Raw genomic sequence first — 19,550 nt, 5'->3', positions numbered from 1 at the left:
TGTGTCAACTGTTTTGTAACAATGGAACAAGAAATGTTTTCAATCATTCGAGATAAAAACCATAACGCATAAACTTGCATGCTCTCTTTTAGAAGACTTCCTGATGCACATTTTGATTGAACACCCCGAGCCACCCGGCTGGAGCCCCCGAGGCAGACGTGTGTGTGAGTGGTCGTGTCACCTCTCCAGCCAGTTGTCAAACAGGCTCTGGGACAGATGGATGCTCCCCTTGCAGTCCGTCCTCAGTTTGCTCAGGCAGGGTCAGGAACAGAGTGAGGCTAGAAGAAGAAGAAGAAGAAGAAGAAGAAGAAAAAGAAGAAGAAGAAGAAGAAGAAGAAGAAGAAGAAGAAGAAGAAGAAGAGAGAGAGAGATTGATAGAACAGTTTGTCCCTAGCATGACACCATAGCTATTTTTCAGGTTCTATGTCTCTAACTACTGCCAGGACTAGGATATTTGTGTCCGGGTAACTGGCCCTAAATGACTGCAAAAAAACGTATCTAAAGATGAACCAGAGACGAACCAGAGACTAAATTCTGATCTACCCTACCTGGGTTTCTGGCTGGGCTCAGAGTTGACGTGGTGGGGGATAGTTGTGACACAACCCAGGCTGCTGTCCAGCGCTATAGAGAGGGACTGATCATAAATCAGACATAGGGGGCTTTGGCTTACAACCTCCAGCACAGGAAATGAGGTCATACTCAGGGGAGACAAGAAGTATGTATAGGGAGTACCCTAACCCTGACCCCAGTACAACCTAAGTTACTTCCATCGACAACCTATCACCTGGGGGATAGTTAACAGGGGACATGAGATTGATGCTACTGTGTTGGAGATGAGGGTTGAATGACCCAATGGGAGCAGAAGGTGATTCATCATTAGTTTATAGGTCTATGCATGTACTACACAGCAGTTTGTTTTGATCACTTTTTTGTATTAAGTGTTCTGGAGTCATGCAGCCTTAAATGTCAGTTTTTACCCTCTCCTGGTTGTTTGGGAGTTGATTCATGGATGGAAACTATGTGATACTTTTGGCGCACAGCTTTCTCCACATGTGAATGGTTCAGTGATTCACCATCCATATTAAAAACAAGGAAGAGTTTCGTTTTTTTGTGTTTCAGAACTGGGATTTGGTGCCAGGCTTGTGCCAAGAGTTCACTTACAGGAACCCACCCAACCACGGATCTGACTTACCGTACTGAAGCCACCGTCCAGACCAGACCAGACCAGACCTGGACCATGACTAATCTCAGTTCAACCGTAAAACGAGCGTTTGAGGTTTTGTCAGGTTGACAGTCCACTTCCACAACCAGGCGTGTCATCACTCATCTCCCGCTGTCGTCTTTTTCTTCCATTTTGTTTTCTTACTTTCATTGGGAAAACATTACTTTCCTCAGCTGAGGGATTAATCAGTGCGTAACAATATTTGGGGAGCAAGTTACCTCAACCACAGACAACCAAACATGACTCATGAAAAGAGGTGTTTTTTTTCTGTCGTTATAAAATGTGCTATTAGCATTGATTTATTTTGTAAGGGCAGGAGGCAGACAAACATATGAACACCTCTTGCTCTGTTGCTTTCACACACGCATGCTCACACACACACTATCTCGCACACACACGCACACACACACACACACACACACATGCACAAACACCCACATGCAAGCGCGCATACACACACACACACTGAGGAGGAGAAGATGGGGAAAGAAGTGTTGGAAGGCGGGGCAAGCGGGAGAAAAGAGGAACAGGAGGAGGGATGGGATGATGGGGAGGGAGGGAGGGAGGGAGGGAGGGAGGGAGGGAGGGAGGGAGGGAGGGAGGGAGGGAGGGAGGGAGGGAGGGAGGCTATCCACATTGATTGGACTGGGTTTATCAAATGATTTACTGTGATGTATCAAAATGTTTCACAATTCATAACATCTCAAATGTACTGATAGAACTGTATATGATAATTCAACAGAATGAGGCAATATCAAAACAGTTCTCCATCAAAATAATGTTTGGATAATTGCTCTTATGCAATCAATATAAATGTAGCTAATATCATTAAAACTGTTTCTGTTTCATGTAATAATAATAATAATAATAATATGCCACTTAGTGTAGATAATATGAAAACTCTTGAGTTCCTCCCTAACAGTGAACCAGTCTGGGTGTATTAGGGTCAACATTTTCCCTCTAAACAGTGATGGAACGCAGGGGTGAGCTGTCACTAACCCCCCCTCCCCTCTCATCCCCCATCAACCTACCAAAACATGTCACTCTTAAGTCCAAACAAAAATGAGACTGCAATCTTGCAGACCTAGTTTTATCATGATACTTTTATCCCCCAAAAAAATTGTTTCATGCTTGAATTGCCGATGTTTGATAGCGAAGTCATTGTGGGTCCCGTTGACTGTTCTGTAAAGGCCCAGTTTAGCATGATTAGCCTATCAACATTAGGCTGTCATTATCATTAGGCCTATAAATCCAAGTTTGTCTGAGGGTAGGCATTTAAAGAGATAGTTCACCCAAATTACAAAATGACACATTGGTTTCCTTATCCTGTAAGTCTATGGACATGATATGACACCAATCCATGCTTTGGTTTAGTTTCCCTGGCACTGTTTCCACCTGCTAACGTTTTAGCATTTGTGGCAAAAATCCCATTATAATTTTTTGCGCATTATGTCCAAATCATCCAAATTGATTGTGAAGCTCAACAAAGTCAGTTACAGATGCTTTGAACATGATGCACGAAAAATGCTAATATCAGTCCCATGACTTGAATGGGATTTGTGCCACAAATGCTAAAACCTTAGCATATGGAAACAGTGCCAGGGAAACTAAACCAAAGCATGGATTGCTGTCATTGTCCATAGACTGCTTACAGGAGAAGGAAACCAATATGTCATTTTGTATTTTAGGTGAACTATCCCTTTAACATCCATCATGGCTAAAGTTTGCTCTCTCTGGTCTCATTATTGAGTGACCTAGGTAGATATTTTATTCCTGATTTAACAGATTCGATTCCCGTCAATTTGGGAAAATATGTTCAATAAATTAACTCTAAAACCAGATGATTTTGTAGTAGGCCTATTTATCCAGCCTGGCCTCAAAGACTAGACGAAACATAGTAAATGTAAATCTGTGATTCTCAAATTAGTATGATATGTTATGTTTAGTATGGTTACTTAAGCCAAAAACGAAAGGATGGAGGTTGGGTGGGCATTTAACTGGAACGTCTAGCCAACCAAAGGTTGCGTGTTTGAATCACAGGTTTACATTTACTATGTTATGTCTACCCCTGAGTCCAGGTTGCCCAGCCCATCAAGTCCAGCCCAGCCTCAGGATGTTAGTGCTACACTCTGTTTGTGAGGTCTTCATTCTTGGTCTCGGTCTGCGGTTTAGCATGGTTAGTAAGTGACTACTCTGTGGTCCTCGCCTGGAACCAGGCGCACATTGCCCCTCCCCCCAAACAGTGCCTTTGTGCTCACATATAAAAACGGTCTGCGTCCCTTCAGTCGGTCTATCGCGTCGGCTGCAGGAAAGGCAGTCAAAGCAGCAACGGGGGAATATTTGGAAAGCAAGGGGAGAGAATACTATCCGCTCCTGACGGTCAACTTCACGGCACCTCGATCATTCTTATTTTTATTTAGGACATAACTGGAAACGTAAAAGTGTCCTATTTTTTTATTCTTCTTAAATTTACCAAAATGACTGGTAGCCCAGTGACAGGGCTGCTGGTTGCGCTGTGCGTAAGCAGCGCGGTCCATTGTATGCCAAAGAACCAAGGGAAAAACAAGAGACAAGCTCAGGAACAAGTTTATCCCAACCTCGCAGACACAGTACCCCTTGCTCAAGGTATGTAGACTTGCTCTTAATGTTAGATTTTGTCCCTTAGATAAAACATTTGAATGCACCTTGAACCCACAACTTTTTTTTAAACAGCAAAAAAAATATTTGTAATTAACAATTTAGTTACAATTCCATATATGAAGGACATCTAAGATTATTATTTTTTTAAATCACTACTGTAAATGTATTGAATATGGGTGTTTAATTAACCTATCATGCCTCGAATTTGCTCAGGACTAATGGCTCTGTGTGTGTCTCCATCATCTTGCAGGCTGCGATGAGAACGGACATTCTTACAGACTAAACGATCAATGGGAGAAGGCTTACCGCGGGAGTACACTGCTTTGTACCTGCAACGGAGCGGCAGGGATCAAATGTAAAACAAAACCCCAAGGTGAGCTGGAGCCCTAGACTTGAATATATAATGAAGTAGGCCATTTCTTTAGTTTCGCACACAACCTCCGTGCGCTCTAGAGCGCGTTCCCTTTTTGGCACATTTGCCATTGCGCACAGAAGTCGCTTCGTTTATCTCAAACGTTACGGCCGCATGTTGAAATTCTTCTCGGGTGTCTTCTGCAGGGGAGGAGACCTGCTATGACAAATACAACGACCAGACGTACTCCGTGGGTGCGACCTACGAGAGGGCGAAGGACGGCATGATGTGGGACTGCACCTGTATCGGTTCCGCCCGCGGCAAAATCAGCTGCACCATCGGAAGTGAGTTCCCCTTCCCAGACAACTCGCATAATATTATTTGTGCACTTATGTAGTACGTCCGTGTTCATGAATAATAATGTATGGTCTTTTCGTTTCCAGACCGCTGCCACGAGGGAGGCAGATCCTATAAAATCGGGGACACTTGGAGACGGCCCCACGAGACCGGCGACTACATGCTGGATTGCGTCTGTCTGGGAAACGGCAAGGGAGAGTGGACCTGCAAACCCGTGTGTGAGTGTCTATCTGTCTGAGGACCTGTAAACCCCTGTGTGAGTGTTTGTCTGAGGATGTATAAACCCCTGTGTGAGTGTCTGTCTGAGGACCTGTAAACCCCTGTGTGAGTGTCTGTCTGAGGACCTGTAAACCCCTGTGTGAGTGTCTGTCTGAGGATGTATAAACCCCTGTGTGAGTGTTTGTCTGAGGATGTATAAACCCCTGTGTGAGTGTCTGTCTGAGGACCTGTAAACCCCTGTGTGAGTGTCTGTCTGAGGACCTGTAAACCCCTGTGTGAGTGTCTGTCTGAGGACCTGTAAACCCCTGTGTGAGTGTCTGTCTGAGGACCTGTAAACCCCTGTGTGAGTGTCTGTCTGAGGTCTTGGAGTATAAGAAGACTAGATGTAATCTCAAGGGAATGAATGTCTGGCCTGTGGGTTGTTGGAATAAATGTTTTTCTTAACGGTCCTTAAACCAGTCAAACTGCGGTTCAAAGTCCTCCTTTGAGTAATTTATTGGAAATAGTGCTTGATGTCAATGTAAATATTTGAAGATCATGACAGACATCCCTTTCCCAAACGTTGCCCCATAACTATTGATTTAGCTCAGTTTAGTGTTTTCATGGAAAGTGAGGTGAGGTGACTCATGTGGTGGTAAGCCCTAATGGTGATGATGATTTTATGATAATGTAGGCATGGTTTTGGAATAAGAAATATATATTCTATAATCAGAAATATGTCATGTGTATCTGAGACTTTTATTATGGCATTGCCATTGAGATTTTATGTTAGGACTCTTATTCTGGAAGAGATGGAGACCCGCACACTGTTGATATAAGTCTTATTCTGAAAATACCCTTCCAAGATTCACCTGCGCGTGAGGAGGATTCACAGGAGAGATGTTGTGACAGGGAAGTGATGGAGATGTAACCTATCGTGCCACTAACGTTTGTGCTGATTCAAGTATAGAAAATAACTTGATTGTAACTCTTTAACATCGAACCCACAGGCCCTTTGGAGAAGGTGATAGATAATTGAGTCAAATAATTAGGTTTACAATAATAACAACGTTTTTGGTACTTGTTTTTGTGCAGCGGAGCGTTGCTATGACAACACGGGTGGCGCGTCTTACGTGGTGGGGCAGACCTGGGAGAAATCGTACCAAGGCTGGATGATGATCGACTGCACCTGTCTGGGGGAGGGCAACGGACGCATCACCTGTACCTCTAGGAGTAAGTACACACACACATACATACACACGTAAACGCACACACACACGCTCATCATTCCTTTCCTTATTTCTTTAGACCGTTGTAATGACCAGGACACCAAGACCTCCTACCGCATCGGAGACACATGGACCAAGACAGATGCTAACAGAAACCAACTCCAGTGTCTGTGTACAGGAAATGGCCGAGGAGAGTGGAAGTGTGAGAGACATTCTGCCACCACTGGTGAGTCGGCCCTCTTGTGTTTTACACACACTCTTTGTAAAAAATGATGTAGATATATTTAAATACATAGATAAGTAAATGAACAGGTTATACATTGATATACAGGTTATAAATGAATATATAGGAAACAGAGGAGGCTGGTGAAAGGAGGACAGCTCATAATAATGGCTGGGATGGAGTGAATGCAATGGTATCAAACTCATGGGAACCATGTGTTTGATACCATTCCATTAATTCCGTTCCAGCAATTACAATGAGCTTGTCCTCCCCAATTAAGTTACCACCAGCCGCCTGTGATATGTAAACACATTTCTCTTTGTCTTCCTGGTACGCAGGCACAGGTGTTAGTACAGGAACAGGTGTAGGAACAGGTACAGGAAGTACTCGTGTGACCATCCAGACGGAGCTCCACCAGCCCTCCACCCTCCCCGAACCCCCCCAGGAGGGGGCTTGCCGTACGGACTCGGGCGCCACCTTCCATGTGGGCATGCGCTGGATCAGGACCCAGGGCAGCAAGCAGATGCTGTGTACCTGCCAGGGTACTGGGGCCGTCAGCTGTGAGGAGAAGGGTGAGTCTTAACTCAGACTAATACTTCAAGACTTCCTGTGAAAGTAGAAGGGTGTGTCTCAAAAAAATATATTTCCATAGTCAAGGCTTGTTTTACCTCTTGTCTCACCTCATCTAACCTGGTCTAAACCTGTCTCACCTCATCTAACCTGGTCTAAACCTGTCTCACCTCATCTAACCTGGTCTAAACCTGTCTCACCTCATCTAACCTGGTCTAAACCTGTCTCACCTCATCTAACCTGGTCTAAACCTGTCTCACCTCATCTAACCTGGTCTAAACCTGTCTCACCTCATCTAACCTGGTCTAAACCTGTCTCACCTCATCTAACCTGGTCTAAACCTGTCTCACCTCATCTAACCTGGTCTAAAACTGTCTCCCCTTCTCTCTCCCTCCCCTCCAGAGGGCCAGAGCCAGGTGTACGGTGGGAACTCAGAAGGCCAGGCCTGTGTGTTCCCCTTTGTGTTCATGGATAAGACCTACTACTCCTGTACCTCAGAGGGACGGACTGATGGACAGCTGTGGTGCAGCACCACCTCTGACTACCATAGAGACCAGCAGTACTCCTTCTGTACCGAGAAGAACTGTGAGTCTGGGAGGGAGGGAGGGAGGGAGGGAGGGAGGGAGGGAGGGAGGGAGGGAGGGAGGGAGGGAGGGAGGGAGGGAGGTAGATGGATGGATGGATGGATGGATGGATGGATATATACTGTAGATAGCTAGATACATAGATAGATATATAGATAGATAGATAGATAGATAGATAGATAGATAGATAGATAGATAGATAGATAGATAGATAGATAGATAGATAGATAGATAGATAGATAGATAGATAGATAGATAGATAGATAGATAGATAGATAGATAGATAGATAGATAGATAGATAGATAGATAGATAGATAGATAGATAGATAGATAGATAGATAGATAGATAGATAGATAGCAGCATATCTAACTGTTGAATGTTTGATCTGCGGTGTAGCCCTGGTGTCGACCCGAGGGGGTAACTCCAACGGTGCCCTGTGCCAGTTCCCCTTCCTCTACAATGGGCGTAACTACACTGACTGTACCGCCGATGGGCGCCGCGACGGCATGAGGTGGTGTGGTACCACAACCAACTACGAAGGAGAGCAGCGCTACGGATTCTGCCCCATGGCTGGTGAGTGTGTGTGTGATTTGTCAATTCACATGTCTCTTCCCGTCTCAGGCCCTCACACCAAACAATATACAATCACAGTAGCAGTCAGGTACATTGACTAGCCCATCTTTACCGGCATGCAAACAAGACTATAGTTAGGTAAGATCCCTCTATTATAAGGTCCTTCAGGCTCTGTATGGTGGGCGTGGGAAGGTCTGGTGGGCTACTGTTTTCAACATTCACTGAATTCCTCTATTTGACAGAGGTCTTATCAAGATAAATGTACTAGGCTTGTCTTTATCAGTCTGATGTTGCCCTTACAGATGATAATAATGACTGTTTAACTGAATGGGTCACTTACAGTCTACAGAGCCGTTAGAGGTTCAATGGGCAGTTAATGAGTTGGTCTTTAAAAGCTATGAAGTGACGGGGGAACGGTCATGGAAGAGAGCTGAGTAATGCCTCTATAAGAGCCTGTTAGAATGATTATTAATGACTCTTGGCTCCACTGGGCAGAGGATAGGGCTCACACACTGGCATGGGTCCAGAGTCTGTCTGGCAAAAAAAACATCTGTCTCAGTTCCAAAAGAGATTAACCATGCCACCTACACACACACACACACACACACACACGTCCCCTCACTGACCCCTCTTTCCCTCCATCCAGCCCATGAGGAGACGTGTACCACCAACGATGGGGTCATGTACCGTGTGGGAGACCAGTGGGACAAACGCCACGATGTCCTGGGTCACATGATGCAGTGCACCTGCATGGGCAACAACCGCGGAGAGTGGAGCTGCATCGCCTACTCCCAAGTCAAAGGTCCTACCACCTTACTAGCACCTGTTCTCTTATGTGTTGTTAGACAACAGTCATATGAGTTATACTGTCATTACCTGGTTCTAGACCCAGTAGCCTTGACAACTGGAATGTAGAATGAACTGAAAGCATTAAAACCCCTTGTCTCCTCTCCTTCCTCCTCCAGACCAGTACATCATTAAAACCCCTGGTCTCCTTCCTCCCCCAGACCAGTACATCATTAAAACCCCTGGTCTCCTTCCTCCCCCAGACCAGTACATCATTAAAACCCCTTGTCTCCTCTCCCTCCTCCCCCAGACCAGTGCATCGTGGACGGGCTGACCTATGAGGTAAGCCAGACCTTCACCAAGCTCCATGACCAGGGCTACATGATGAACTGCACCTGCTATGGACAGGGACGCGGGCGCTGGAAGTGCGACGCCATCGGTGAGTTTCTCTCTGGTTTCTCTTCAATAAAGCCTTATCGCACCTCTGGCATGTTCTATCATGCTCTACTCAGACCAATGTTTCCTCCCATTCAGTACAACAGAATGGAATGAAACAATGGCCTAAGGGGAAACACATGATCTGCCGTTTGTTTCGGCACGCTGTGTTTTAGGGACCACCTGCTGGTGGACGTCTGACTGACGATATTTTTGCGCAATTCTACATGTAGAATCGGTTTGTACTCGGTTTGCAAATGATGGACAGCACTCTGTTCAGAGCTGCTAAGTACTCTCCGCCGGCAAACGCTACTGGTGTGTCCGTGCCTTTACAGTTGAATTCTTGATAAATCTATCATGATACATTTCAAAAGCAATAAGGAAAATATGTAGTCAGGGACTGGCTCAGATTCCACTGGGATAATAACAGAGTGGAAAGTTATATGAATCCAAGAAGAGGGGCTGAAATTCTAAAGAGATTTTTGGCAGCAGGAATTCTAATCCCTCTCCTTTCCTTCCTCTCTCTTTCTCTCTCTCTATCTCTCTCTCTCTCTGTATCTCTGTCTCTCGCTCCACTCTCTCTCTCTCTCTCTCTCTCTCTCTCTCTCTCTCTCTCTCTCTCTCTCTCTCTCTCTCTCTCTCTCTCTCTCTCTCTCTCTCTCTCTCTCTCTCTCTCTCCCTCCCTCCCTCCCTCCCTCCAGACCAGTGCCAGGAGCCTGAGAGCAGGGTGTTCTATCAGATTGGAGAGACCTGGGACAAAACCATCCACCAAGTCCTCTACCGCTGCTATTGCTACGGCAATGGCATCGGCGAGATGAGCTGCGAGCCACAGCAGACCTTCCCAGGTAAGAAGAGGAGTCTGATTGGCTAACAGAAGTGTGACAAAAACAGCACACTGCTGAAGCATAAGTGGAACTGCCTGAGGGTGTCCTCTGGGGCAGGGAGGGGCAGGGTAGATAACCCAGGTAAGGGCTGTCTTCAGTGGGGTGTTGATCAAGGACATTACCCCTCCCTCTCTATCAATACCCACCCCCTTCTCTTTACGGTTGGGACACCTGCTGGTAGTTAATCTGTGTTGTGTTTTAACTCTCCCATTCGATCCCTGTTTAAATACTCCCCAACCTCCCTCTATCAAAAGGCCCTTTGAAATTAAACGAGGGGGCGGTGTGTCACTCCTTCACCACCTCTGCAGGGAGGGGGAAGGGGCTGCTAAACTTTGATGTCTGGCAAATGGAGAGGGGTGCGTCCGTCCACCTTTCTCGCCCCCCTCCCTCCGTGGGTCTTTGTAGTTTAGGAGGTCTTTGTTGGCTCTCCCCTACTGAGAGGCTGAGTACTGTTGTTCTACCCCGCTAAGCAGGGAGGGGCGAGAGGTTGGGGGACTTAATTACCTGCGTTGGGGGACTTAATTACCTGTCTCTCTCTCAATCCACTGTCTGGTAACACGCTTTGGGTGAAACAGTCCCACCTTCACCTACTACAAGGCCCCTCACAGCACTGGCTAGTCCTGCATTGAGCCAGTGCTCTATAGATGACGGCGTCAATCAAAAAAGCTCAGCTGGGCTGTATTCAGATGACACAAACCAGGAATTACCAACTGGCAACCATGATGCAGTGTTCTGAAACACCTTGACCCCAGTCTGAACCCTGAACCCTGTCATCCTGCCCTAGTTGTCCCATGTGACCTGTTACAGATACAGACCCAGTAAATGTTGTGATTGTTTAGAGTTTCAGGTAATCACCCAGTACATTATGTTTGGTGCAGGTCAGGGACCTTAAGAGTGCAGGTCAAAGGACCTCACTGACTGCCCCAAATGACTCCCCGCTGTTGCTGTGGGTTGCTCACCTGTGAGAGGGAGGTGTGCATATGTATGGTGTGTGTGTGTAGGTGTGTGAGTGTGAGTGGGGGTGGACATATTGCCCTGGTGCGATTTCAGACACTGAAGACACCTAGTGATTTACAGGCCCTGTGGGTGTCATGATTGGTTGAAACCAGACAGTGGAGAGACTTCTGGTTAGGACTAGTCTCCTTCCAAGCCACTGTACTGGCAAGCTAGTCTAGGGTGAAGCTGACCTGAGTCTGGACAGGATATTTTTTGGTCAGACCAGGTCTGTCTGGTGTGAACAGTGAACCAATTGACACTGAAAAGCGAATGTGACTTTTAACAACTGTGTGTTTATTTCCAGAACCTTAATATAAAGTTGTTCAAGGAGAATACATTGCATTTATTCAGTACCATCATGTCTGTGACAGATGGCTTGATAGTAGACTAGAGATTTGTAATAGAAGAACCCCTGTCTTCTTCCTCCTCCTCCCTCCTCTCCTCTCCCCCAAGGTGGCCACCGCCCGGTCCAGGTGATTATCACAGAGGCAGGAAAGCAGCCTGACTCCCACCCAATCCAGTGGAACGCCCCTGCCTCCTCACACATCACCCAGTATATCCTCAAGTGGAGAGTGGTAAGTGGCTCTCTACTGCTCACCCTAGATAATGGTCACTTGTGGTAGTGCAGCCACGCTATGCCGCAAGTGGTGGACTGACTGTGTTACAGGAAGAAGTACCACAAGAGTTGAACATACTCTCTTGAAGTACTCTACCTGTTTTAATTCTCAGATATCCAAAGTGGAAACAAGTTATTCCAGGTACTGTTTCTCACATGTTGTTCTTTTAAAAAATCATGAATCATTTGAAATGGATGTTCCTATTCCAATCCTGAATAGTGTTGCTGAAAAGTAATGACTAAACCAGTGCACAAACAGGAGGTTGCAACATTTAGTTGTCTGTGTGTCAACTCTGAAGAAGAGGACAGGTTTTGAGCACAGAAAAACAAGGTTGTGTGGGGTTCTTGAACTCGCCTGAAAAACATACACATACACATACACACACATACACACATGAACGACCCTCAACATCCAGCTACAGTACAAATGCTGTGTGTTTCTCTCCTAAAGGAAAAATACAGTTTTCTCTCCTCTCTCACACTCTCTCTCTCTCTCTGAAGAGGCCTTGTTCTGCCAAGCTGTTGGAAATGCTTATTAACCCTTATTGAATTCAAACATATTTCCTGCTAAGTGGTAGTGGTTTGTATGTTTTGGATGGCAGTCCCCTATTCCCTCTCTCTCTCTCTCTCTCTCTCTCTCTCTCCCTCTTGTTGTGAAGAACCTGTAGTTTTCCGATCATCTGAAGCCAAGTTGAATGTCCCCAGAAGCAGGGAGGGGCAGAGAGTCAATGCCAGTGACCACATTGGCCATAGGCTGGGCATGGAGAGAGTGTTAGAATGAGAGTCTTAGTAGTGCAGGCCAGACTGTAAAAGCTACCCACTGTTTTATATTCCATATGATCTCAACTCTCAGGACTCATTCATACTCCTGACACTGTAGGTTATATATACTCTACTGTATATAGAGAGATATACAGTCAGATCCATATGTATTTGGACAGTGACACAATTTGCATCATTTTGGCTCTGTATGCCACCACAATGGATTTTAAAGGAAACAATCAAGATGTGCTTTAAGTGTAGACTTTCATCTTTAATGTAAGGTTTTTTTTTGTCCACGCCATAACACTACCCCCACCATGCTTCACAGATGAGGTGGTATGCTTCGATCATGAGCAGTTTCTTCCCTTCTCCATAGTCTTCCCATCATTCTGGTACAAGTTGATCTTTGTCTCATCTGTCCATAGGATGTTGTTCCAGAACTCTACAGGCTTTTTAGATGTTTTTTGGCAAACTCTAATCTGGTCTTCCTGTTTTTGAGGCTTAACAATGGTTTACATCTTGTGGTAAACCCTCTGTATTTACTCTGGTGAAGTCTTCTCTTGATTGTTGACTTTAACACAGATACGCCTACCTCCTGGAGGGTGTTCTTGATCTGGCCAACTGTTGTGAAGGGGTTTTTCTTCACCAGGGAAATCAATATTCTGTCATCCACCACAGTTGTTTTCCGTGGTCTTCCGGGCCTTTTGGTGTTCCTGAGCTCACCAGTGCATTCTTTCTTTTTAAGAATGTACCAAATAGATGATTTGGCCACACCTAATGTTTTTGCTATCTCTCTGATGGGTTTGTTTAGATTTTACAGCCTAATGATGGCTTGCTTCACTGGCAGTTACAGCTCTTTGGACTTCATATTGAGGGTTAACAGCAACAGATCCCAAATGCAAATGCCACACTAGAAATCAACTCTAGACCTTTTATCTGCTTCCTTGTTAATGAACTAATGAGGGAATAACACACACCTGGCCATGGAACAGCTGAGCAGACAATTGTCCAATTACTTTTGGTCCCTTAAAAAGGGGGGGACCACATATAAAAAGTGCTGCAATTCCTACACGATTTGGATGTAAATACCCTCAAATTAAAGCTGAAAGTCTGCACTTTCAGCTCATATTCATTATTTAATTTCAATTCCAAATGCTGTGGTAGACAGCTAAAATAACAATAACTTGGTCAATGTCCAAATATTTATGGACCTGACTGTATAGTTATAGTATTAGACCAGTTGGCTGTCAATACCACCATGAATGTGCTAGTAAGGAGCTAGTGAAGGAACACTTCAGATACACATTGGTTCCTATCACCATGATGTATGCACCACTTTGACCCTTACCATCTTTGAAGTTCACTCCCTGACCTCTCACTTCTGCTCTCTGCCCTTTGACCCCTGGTAGAAAAACACCCGTGCCCCCTGGAGAGAGGTCACCATCCCAGGTAACCTGAACTCGTACACCATCGCCGGGCTGCGGCCAGGTATTACCTATGAGGGTCAGCTGATCAGCATCCTGCGCTATGGACGCCGCGAGGTCACCCGCTTCGACTTCACCACCACCTACGGCTCCCGTAAGTCTCCCAACTGTGTGTGTGTGTGTGTGTGTGTGTGTGTGTGTGTGTGTGTTAGTGTGTTTTGAGTGTATGAATGTTACACCGACCGTACTATATATCTGTGTCTGTCTCTTTGGTTACTCTATATATCTACACTTTTCTCTCAATTCAATTTCAATTTCAATTTAAGGGCTTTATTGGCATGGGAAACGTATGTTAACATTGCCAAAGCAAGTGAAGTAGATAGTAAACAAAAGTGAAATAAACAATAAATATTAACAGTAAACATTACACTCAGAAGTTCCAAAAGAATAAAGCCATTTCAAATGTCATATTATGTATATATACAGTGTTGTAATAATGTGCAAATAGTTAAAGTACAAATGGTAAAATAAATAAACATAAATATGGGTTGTATTTACAATGGTGTTTGTTCTTCACTGGTTGCCCTTTTCTTTTGGCAATAGGTCACACATCTTGCTTCTGTGATGGCACACTGTGGTTTTTCACCCAGTAGATAAGGGAGTTTATCAAAATTGGGTTTGTTTTCGAATTCTTTGTGGATCGCTGTAATCTGAGGGAAATATGTCTCTAATATGGTCATACATCTGGCAGGAGGTTAAGAAGTGCAGCTCAGTTTCCACCTCATTTTGTGGGCAGTGTGCACATAGCCTGTCTTCTCTTGAGAGCCAGGTCTGCCTACGGCAGCCTTTCTCAATAGCAAGGCTATGCTCACTGAGTCTGTACATAGTCAAAGCTTTCCTTAAGTTTGGGTCAGTCACAGTGGTCAGGTATTCTGCCACTGTGTATTCTCTGTTTAGAGCCCCTCTCTCTCTCTCTCTCTCTCTCTCTCTCTCTCTCTCTCTCTCTCTCTCTCTCTCTCTCTCTCTCTCTCTCTCACTCTCACTCTCTCTCTCTCTCTCTCACTCTCACTCTCACTCTCTCGCTCTCTCTCTTTACACCCCCACCACACCATCTCTCTGTCTCTCTCCCACAAATCTCAATTTAGTCTCATTAATGTAATGTACCCCCCCCCCCCCGTCCAGTAGGGGTGACCTCTGAGGGTGAGACTACCCAGCTTCCCCCCGTGGTGGACACGTCTGAGTCAGTGACAGAGATCACGTCCAGCAGCTTCATCATCTCCTGGGTGTCAGCCTCCGACACCGTGTCAGGCTTCAGAGTGGAGTATGAACTGAGTGAGGACGGAGCCAAACCTCAGGTCCTGGGTGAGTAGCTCCAACATTTACTGTACTAACTAAGGCCTTGCTCCTGCAGCATAGGCCATCCAGAAGAGCTTTCCAGTGTATTCCAGTCTTACTCCTGCAGCATAGGCCATCCAGAAGAGCTTTCCAGTGTATTCCAGTCTTACTCCTGCAGCATAGGCCATCCAGAAGAGCTTTCAGTGTATTCCAGTCTTACTCCTGCAGCATAGGCCATCCAGAAGAGTTTTCCAGTGTATTCCAGTCTTACTCCTGCAGCATAGGCCATCCAGAATAGTTTTCCACTGTATTCCAGTCTTACTCCTGCAGCATAGGCCATCCAGAAGAGTTTTCCAGTGTATTCCAGTCTTACTCCTGCAGCATAGGCCATCCAGAATAGTTTTCCAGTGTATTCCAGTCTTACTCCTGCAGCATAGGCCATCCAGAATAGTTTTCCAGTGTATTCCCAGTCTTACTCCTGCAGCATAGGCCATCCAGAAGAGCTTTCCACTGTATTCCAGTCTTACTCCTGCAGCATAGGCCATCCAGAAGAGCTTTCCACTGTATTCCAGTCTTACTCCTGCAGCATAGGCCATCCAGAAGAGCTTTCCAGTGTATTCCGGTCTCGGGTGATCTTTTTCTAAGCTCCACGACAGTGGTTCCCAATGTGTTATGGAAAAACTTTTGAGTAGTTATGTGAGCTAATGAATAAACACTAGTCCATCATTCTTCCTTCCTGGCCCTGGAGGGCTGCTGTGTGTGCAGGCTTTTGATTGGTTGATTGATTTTAATGTATTGGTTAATTGGTTAATGTGTTAATTGGTTACTAGCCCGATTGGTTGATTGATGTTTTATTTAATTGATTGATTGTCTCTGTCCGTCAGACCTGCCCCGTACCACCACCTCTGTGAGCATCAGTGACCTCCTGCCTGGCCGTAGATACAACGTCAACGTGTACGAGGTGTCCCCTCAAGGAGAACCCAACCTCATCCTCACTACCTCTCAGACCACAGGTAATATACCAGCCCTCACACACTCTTCATCACCTTTACCCTTCATCACCCTCACCCTTCATCACCCACACTGTTTATCACCCACACCCATTAATCACCCACACTCTTCATCACCCACACACTTCATCACCTTTACCCTTCTTCACCCTCACCCTTCATCACCCACACCCATTAATCTCCCACACTCTTTATCACCCACACCCTTCATCATCCACACTTCACAACCCTCACCCTTCACTACCCTCAGCCTTCACTACCCTCACCTTTCACAACCCTCACCCTTCACCACCCACACCCTTAATCACCCTCACCCTTCACCAATATAACTCACTCTCTGACAGGAATACATTGAGCTCTTCTCTAATCCAGTGCTCCTGATCCCCCCTCAGCTCCTGATGCCCCTGCTGAACATCAGATCGACCAGGTGGGAGAGACCTCTATCTCCATCAGCTGGTCCAAGCCCCAGGCCCCCATCACAGGCTACCGTTTGGTCTTCACCCCGTCAGTAGAGGGCAGTAGCACCGAGCTCATCCTTCCAGACACTGAGACCTCTGTGACCCTGGTTGACCTTCGACCTGGCCTGCTCTACAACATCAGCATTTACGCTGTGGAGGAGAACCAGGAGAGCGAGCCCATCTTCGTCCAGGTCAACACGGCCGGAGAGCCAGCACCAGGTAGAGTAGTGGACAGCATACAGGACAACAGGACCACATATGACCCTAACCCTAAAACACACTCTAACCATAACCCAATCTCAGACTTGACTTACTTGACTTAAGCCCTTGGCTCCTATAAGAAGCATAGGCCATTGACGAATGTCCTCCATCACAACAGTTGAATCCGCTTTCTGTCATTTCTACCTCAGCCATGGTTTGAACTGTCTCCTGTCTCCTGAGTGGCGCAGTGGTCTAAGGCACTGCATCGCAGTGCTAACTGTGCCACTAGAGATCCTGGTTCGAATCCAGGCTCTGTCGCAGCCGGCCGCGACCGGGAGACTCATGGGCGGCGCACAATTGGCCCAGCGTCGTCCAGGGTAGGGGAGGGAATGGCCGGCAGGGATGTAGCTCAGTTGATAGAGCATGGCGTTTGCAACGCCAGGGTTGTGGGTTCGATTCCCACGGGGGGCCAGTATAAAAAAAAAAATATGTATTCACTAACTGTAAGTCGCTCTGGATAAGAGCGTCTGCTAAATGACTAAAATGAAATGAAATGAAAATGAACTGACTTTGAGTTGATTTTGGCATGCACTTTATCACCCTTCCAACATTAGAATCAATCATTTCCTATACACCTACATTCTTGGAAAAAAATAGTTATTCAAAGGGTTCTCCTATGGGGATAGCCAAAGAACCCTTTTACGTTCTAGATTGTATCTTTTTTTCTAAGAGTGTAGGCCCAGGAAGTAAAATTATAGTTTGAAGCCATGGAGCTATTTCATTGTACCTTCTAGGGGTGTGCTTCTGTCTCTCTCTCTCTCTCTCTCTCTCTCTCTCTCTCTCTCTCTCTCTCTCTCTCTCTCTCTCTCTCTCTCTCTCTCTCTCTCTCTCTCTCTCTCTCTCTCTCTCTCTCTCTCTCTCTCTCTCTCTCTCTCTCTCTCTCTCTCTCTCTCTAAGAGGAACATTTGAAGTCATGCTGTCCCCCGGTTGGAGTCAGTCCCAGCTGTGAGTGACAGTTGGTAGATTTAATGTGAGCTTGGAGGAGCTTAGGGCTCTCGGATAGCCGTATAGGGCCAGATGGGAGCTGGGGTTAGGTTTCTCCTCTGTTTGGTTCTGGACTGGACCTGACAGATAGATTGAGATTTGTCTGGTTCTCTCACCTCCCTCACTGATTTATGTACTTTCATATGAGAAAGCTGTGTGAGATACAGACTCACACACTTGCCTGCACACACACACATAAAAACAACGTACGCTCTCTCTCTCCACGGTATCTGGGTCATTCTTGTTGATTCCGCCCTTCTGCTCTAAATCCTTCTCATCTTGACAGCAAAGATTCTCCATTCTCCAGTTTCCATTTCCTGTATGGCGTTGTCTTTCCAACTTCCTCTCAGCTGGTAAAGTAGAAGTAGGCTTCACATTGCAATCCAACACAGACCTTAGATCAGCGTATAGTTTCCACTTCATCTGACTCCGTCTTTCTTGCACCGCAACACAAGGCAATAGGACATCAACACACAAGATGACCTCAGTCAACACAGTGACCACTTCGTACTTCTTGTCCACAGAGGAAGTCCACTCCCCGACCGACCTTCAGTTCTACGAGGTGTCTGACGTGAAGATCATCATCAGCTGGACTGGCCCGCCTAGCGAGGTGTCGGGTTACCGCGTGACCTTCGCCCCTGTCACCCCCGGCGACACGCCCCAGAGGCCCCTGCAGCTGCCCGTGACGCCCAACGCGTACGCAGAGATCACCCACCTGCAGCCTGGAACCCTGTACCGCTTCAACATCTACGCCATCAACGGAGGAGTGGAGAGTGAGCCGCTGACAGGAGAGACAGCCACCAGTGAGTAGACATGTGCAGACAGCGTGTTGAGGGGATCAGTTTGAGCAAGTCGAGGCGCAGGATTGCTAATCTTCATCGCATTATAAGTAGTTATGTGGGATGCAAGGTTTGGTAGATCAGGGATGCTGAGCAGTCCGACTGCAATGTAGTCCATTTCAAACCCGCAGATAGACTTAGATACTCATACATACACTGTGTTTATACTTTATACCCATGATGTGACCCTATGTGTGCTAACCCTCTCAGAGCCCGACGCCCCCACCAACCTGCGTTTCACCGACATCGGCGAGGACAGTGTCATAGTGATCTGGGAGGCTCCCAGGGCTAGCGTCAGCGGCTACCGTCTGTTCCTGAGCGTGGAGGGCTCCAGCCCCACCCAGAAGAGAATCCCAGGCGGTCAGACCCAGTTCCCCCTGCGAGGCCTCCGCCCCGACACAGATTACACAGTCAAACTGCACTCTGAGCAGGACAACGTGTTGAGTGAGGAAGTCAATGGCATCTTCACCACCTGTGAGTACTTTAGGCTTCTATTCTGCTGAGCTTGTGGCAGGGTGCTTGAATGGTACTACTGATCAATTCAACTCCAGATTTGAGTTTATTTAAATTATGAAGCAGAAAAAGGAAAGAAACTGATGTTATATTCGCTCCCACTCTCTCTCTCTCTCTCTCTCTCTCTCTTGCTCTCCCCTCTCTCTCTCTCACTCCCCCCTCTCTCTCTTTTGCTCTCTCTCACTCCCCCCTCTCTCGCTCTTGCTCTTTCTTACTCCCCCCCTGTCTCTCTCTCTCTCTCCCCCCCCTCTCTCTCCTCCCCTCAGCCCCCAAGATGGGTAATGCCCCTCGCTTCAC

The 19,550-nt window shown here is 46.4% G+C and overlaps 1 protein-coding gene across 1 annotated transcript; it reads left to right on the top strand.

Moving 5' to 3' along the window:
* Positions 1-3,511: 3,511 nt before the first annotated feature.
* LOC311118817 (fibronectin-like) lies at positions 3,512-19,545 on the top strand (the record flags this gene model as incomplete). Its single annotated transcript, XM_084193599.1, has 20 exons — positions 3,512-3,847; positions 4,113-4,235; positions 4,421-4,558; positions 4,658-4,789; positions 5,865-6,002; positions 6,078-6,224; positions 6,560-6,793; positions 7,194-7,376; positions 7,774-7,950; positions 8,597-8,752; positions 9,047-9,175; positions 9,873-10,016; positions 11,505-11,626; positions 13,839-14,007; positions 15,036-15,215; positions 16,073-16,201; positions 16,591-16,875; positions 18,426-18,704; positions 18,951-19,214; positions 19,520-19,545. Coding segments are annotated over exons 1-20 (3,303 nt in total), but the record flags the coding sequence as incomplete, so codon positions are not given.
* Between the last annotated feature and the right edge of the window lie 5 nt (positions 19,546-19,550).

The sequence above is a fragment of the Coregonus lavaretus genome (genome assembly GCF_964263955.1).
Source record: "Coregonus lavaretus genome assembly, contig: HAP1_SCAFFOLD_6124, whole genome shotgun sequence".
NCBI classification, from domain to species: Eukaryota; Metazoa; Chordata; class Actinopteri; order Salmoniformes; family Salmonidae; genus Coregonus; species Coregonus lavaretus.
Note: the sequence above shows the minus strand (reverse complement) of the source record. Positions and strands in the feature narration are given on the sequence as shown.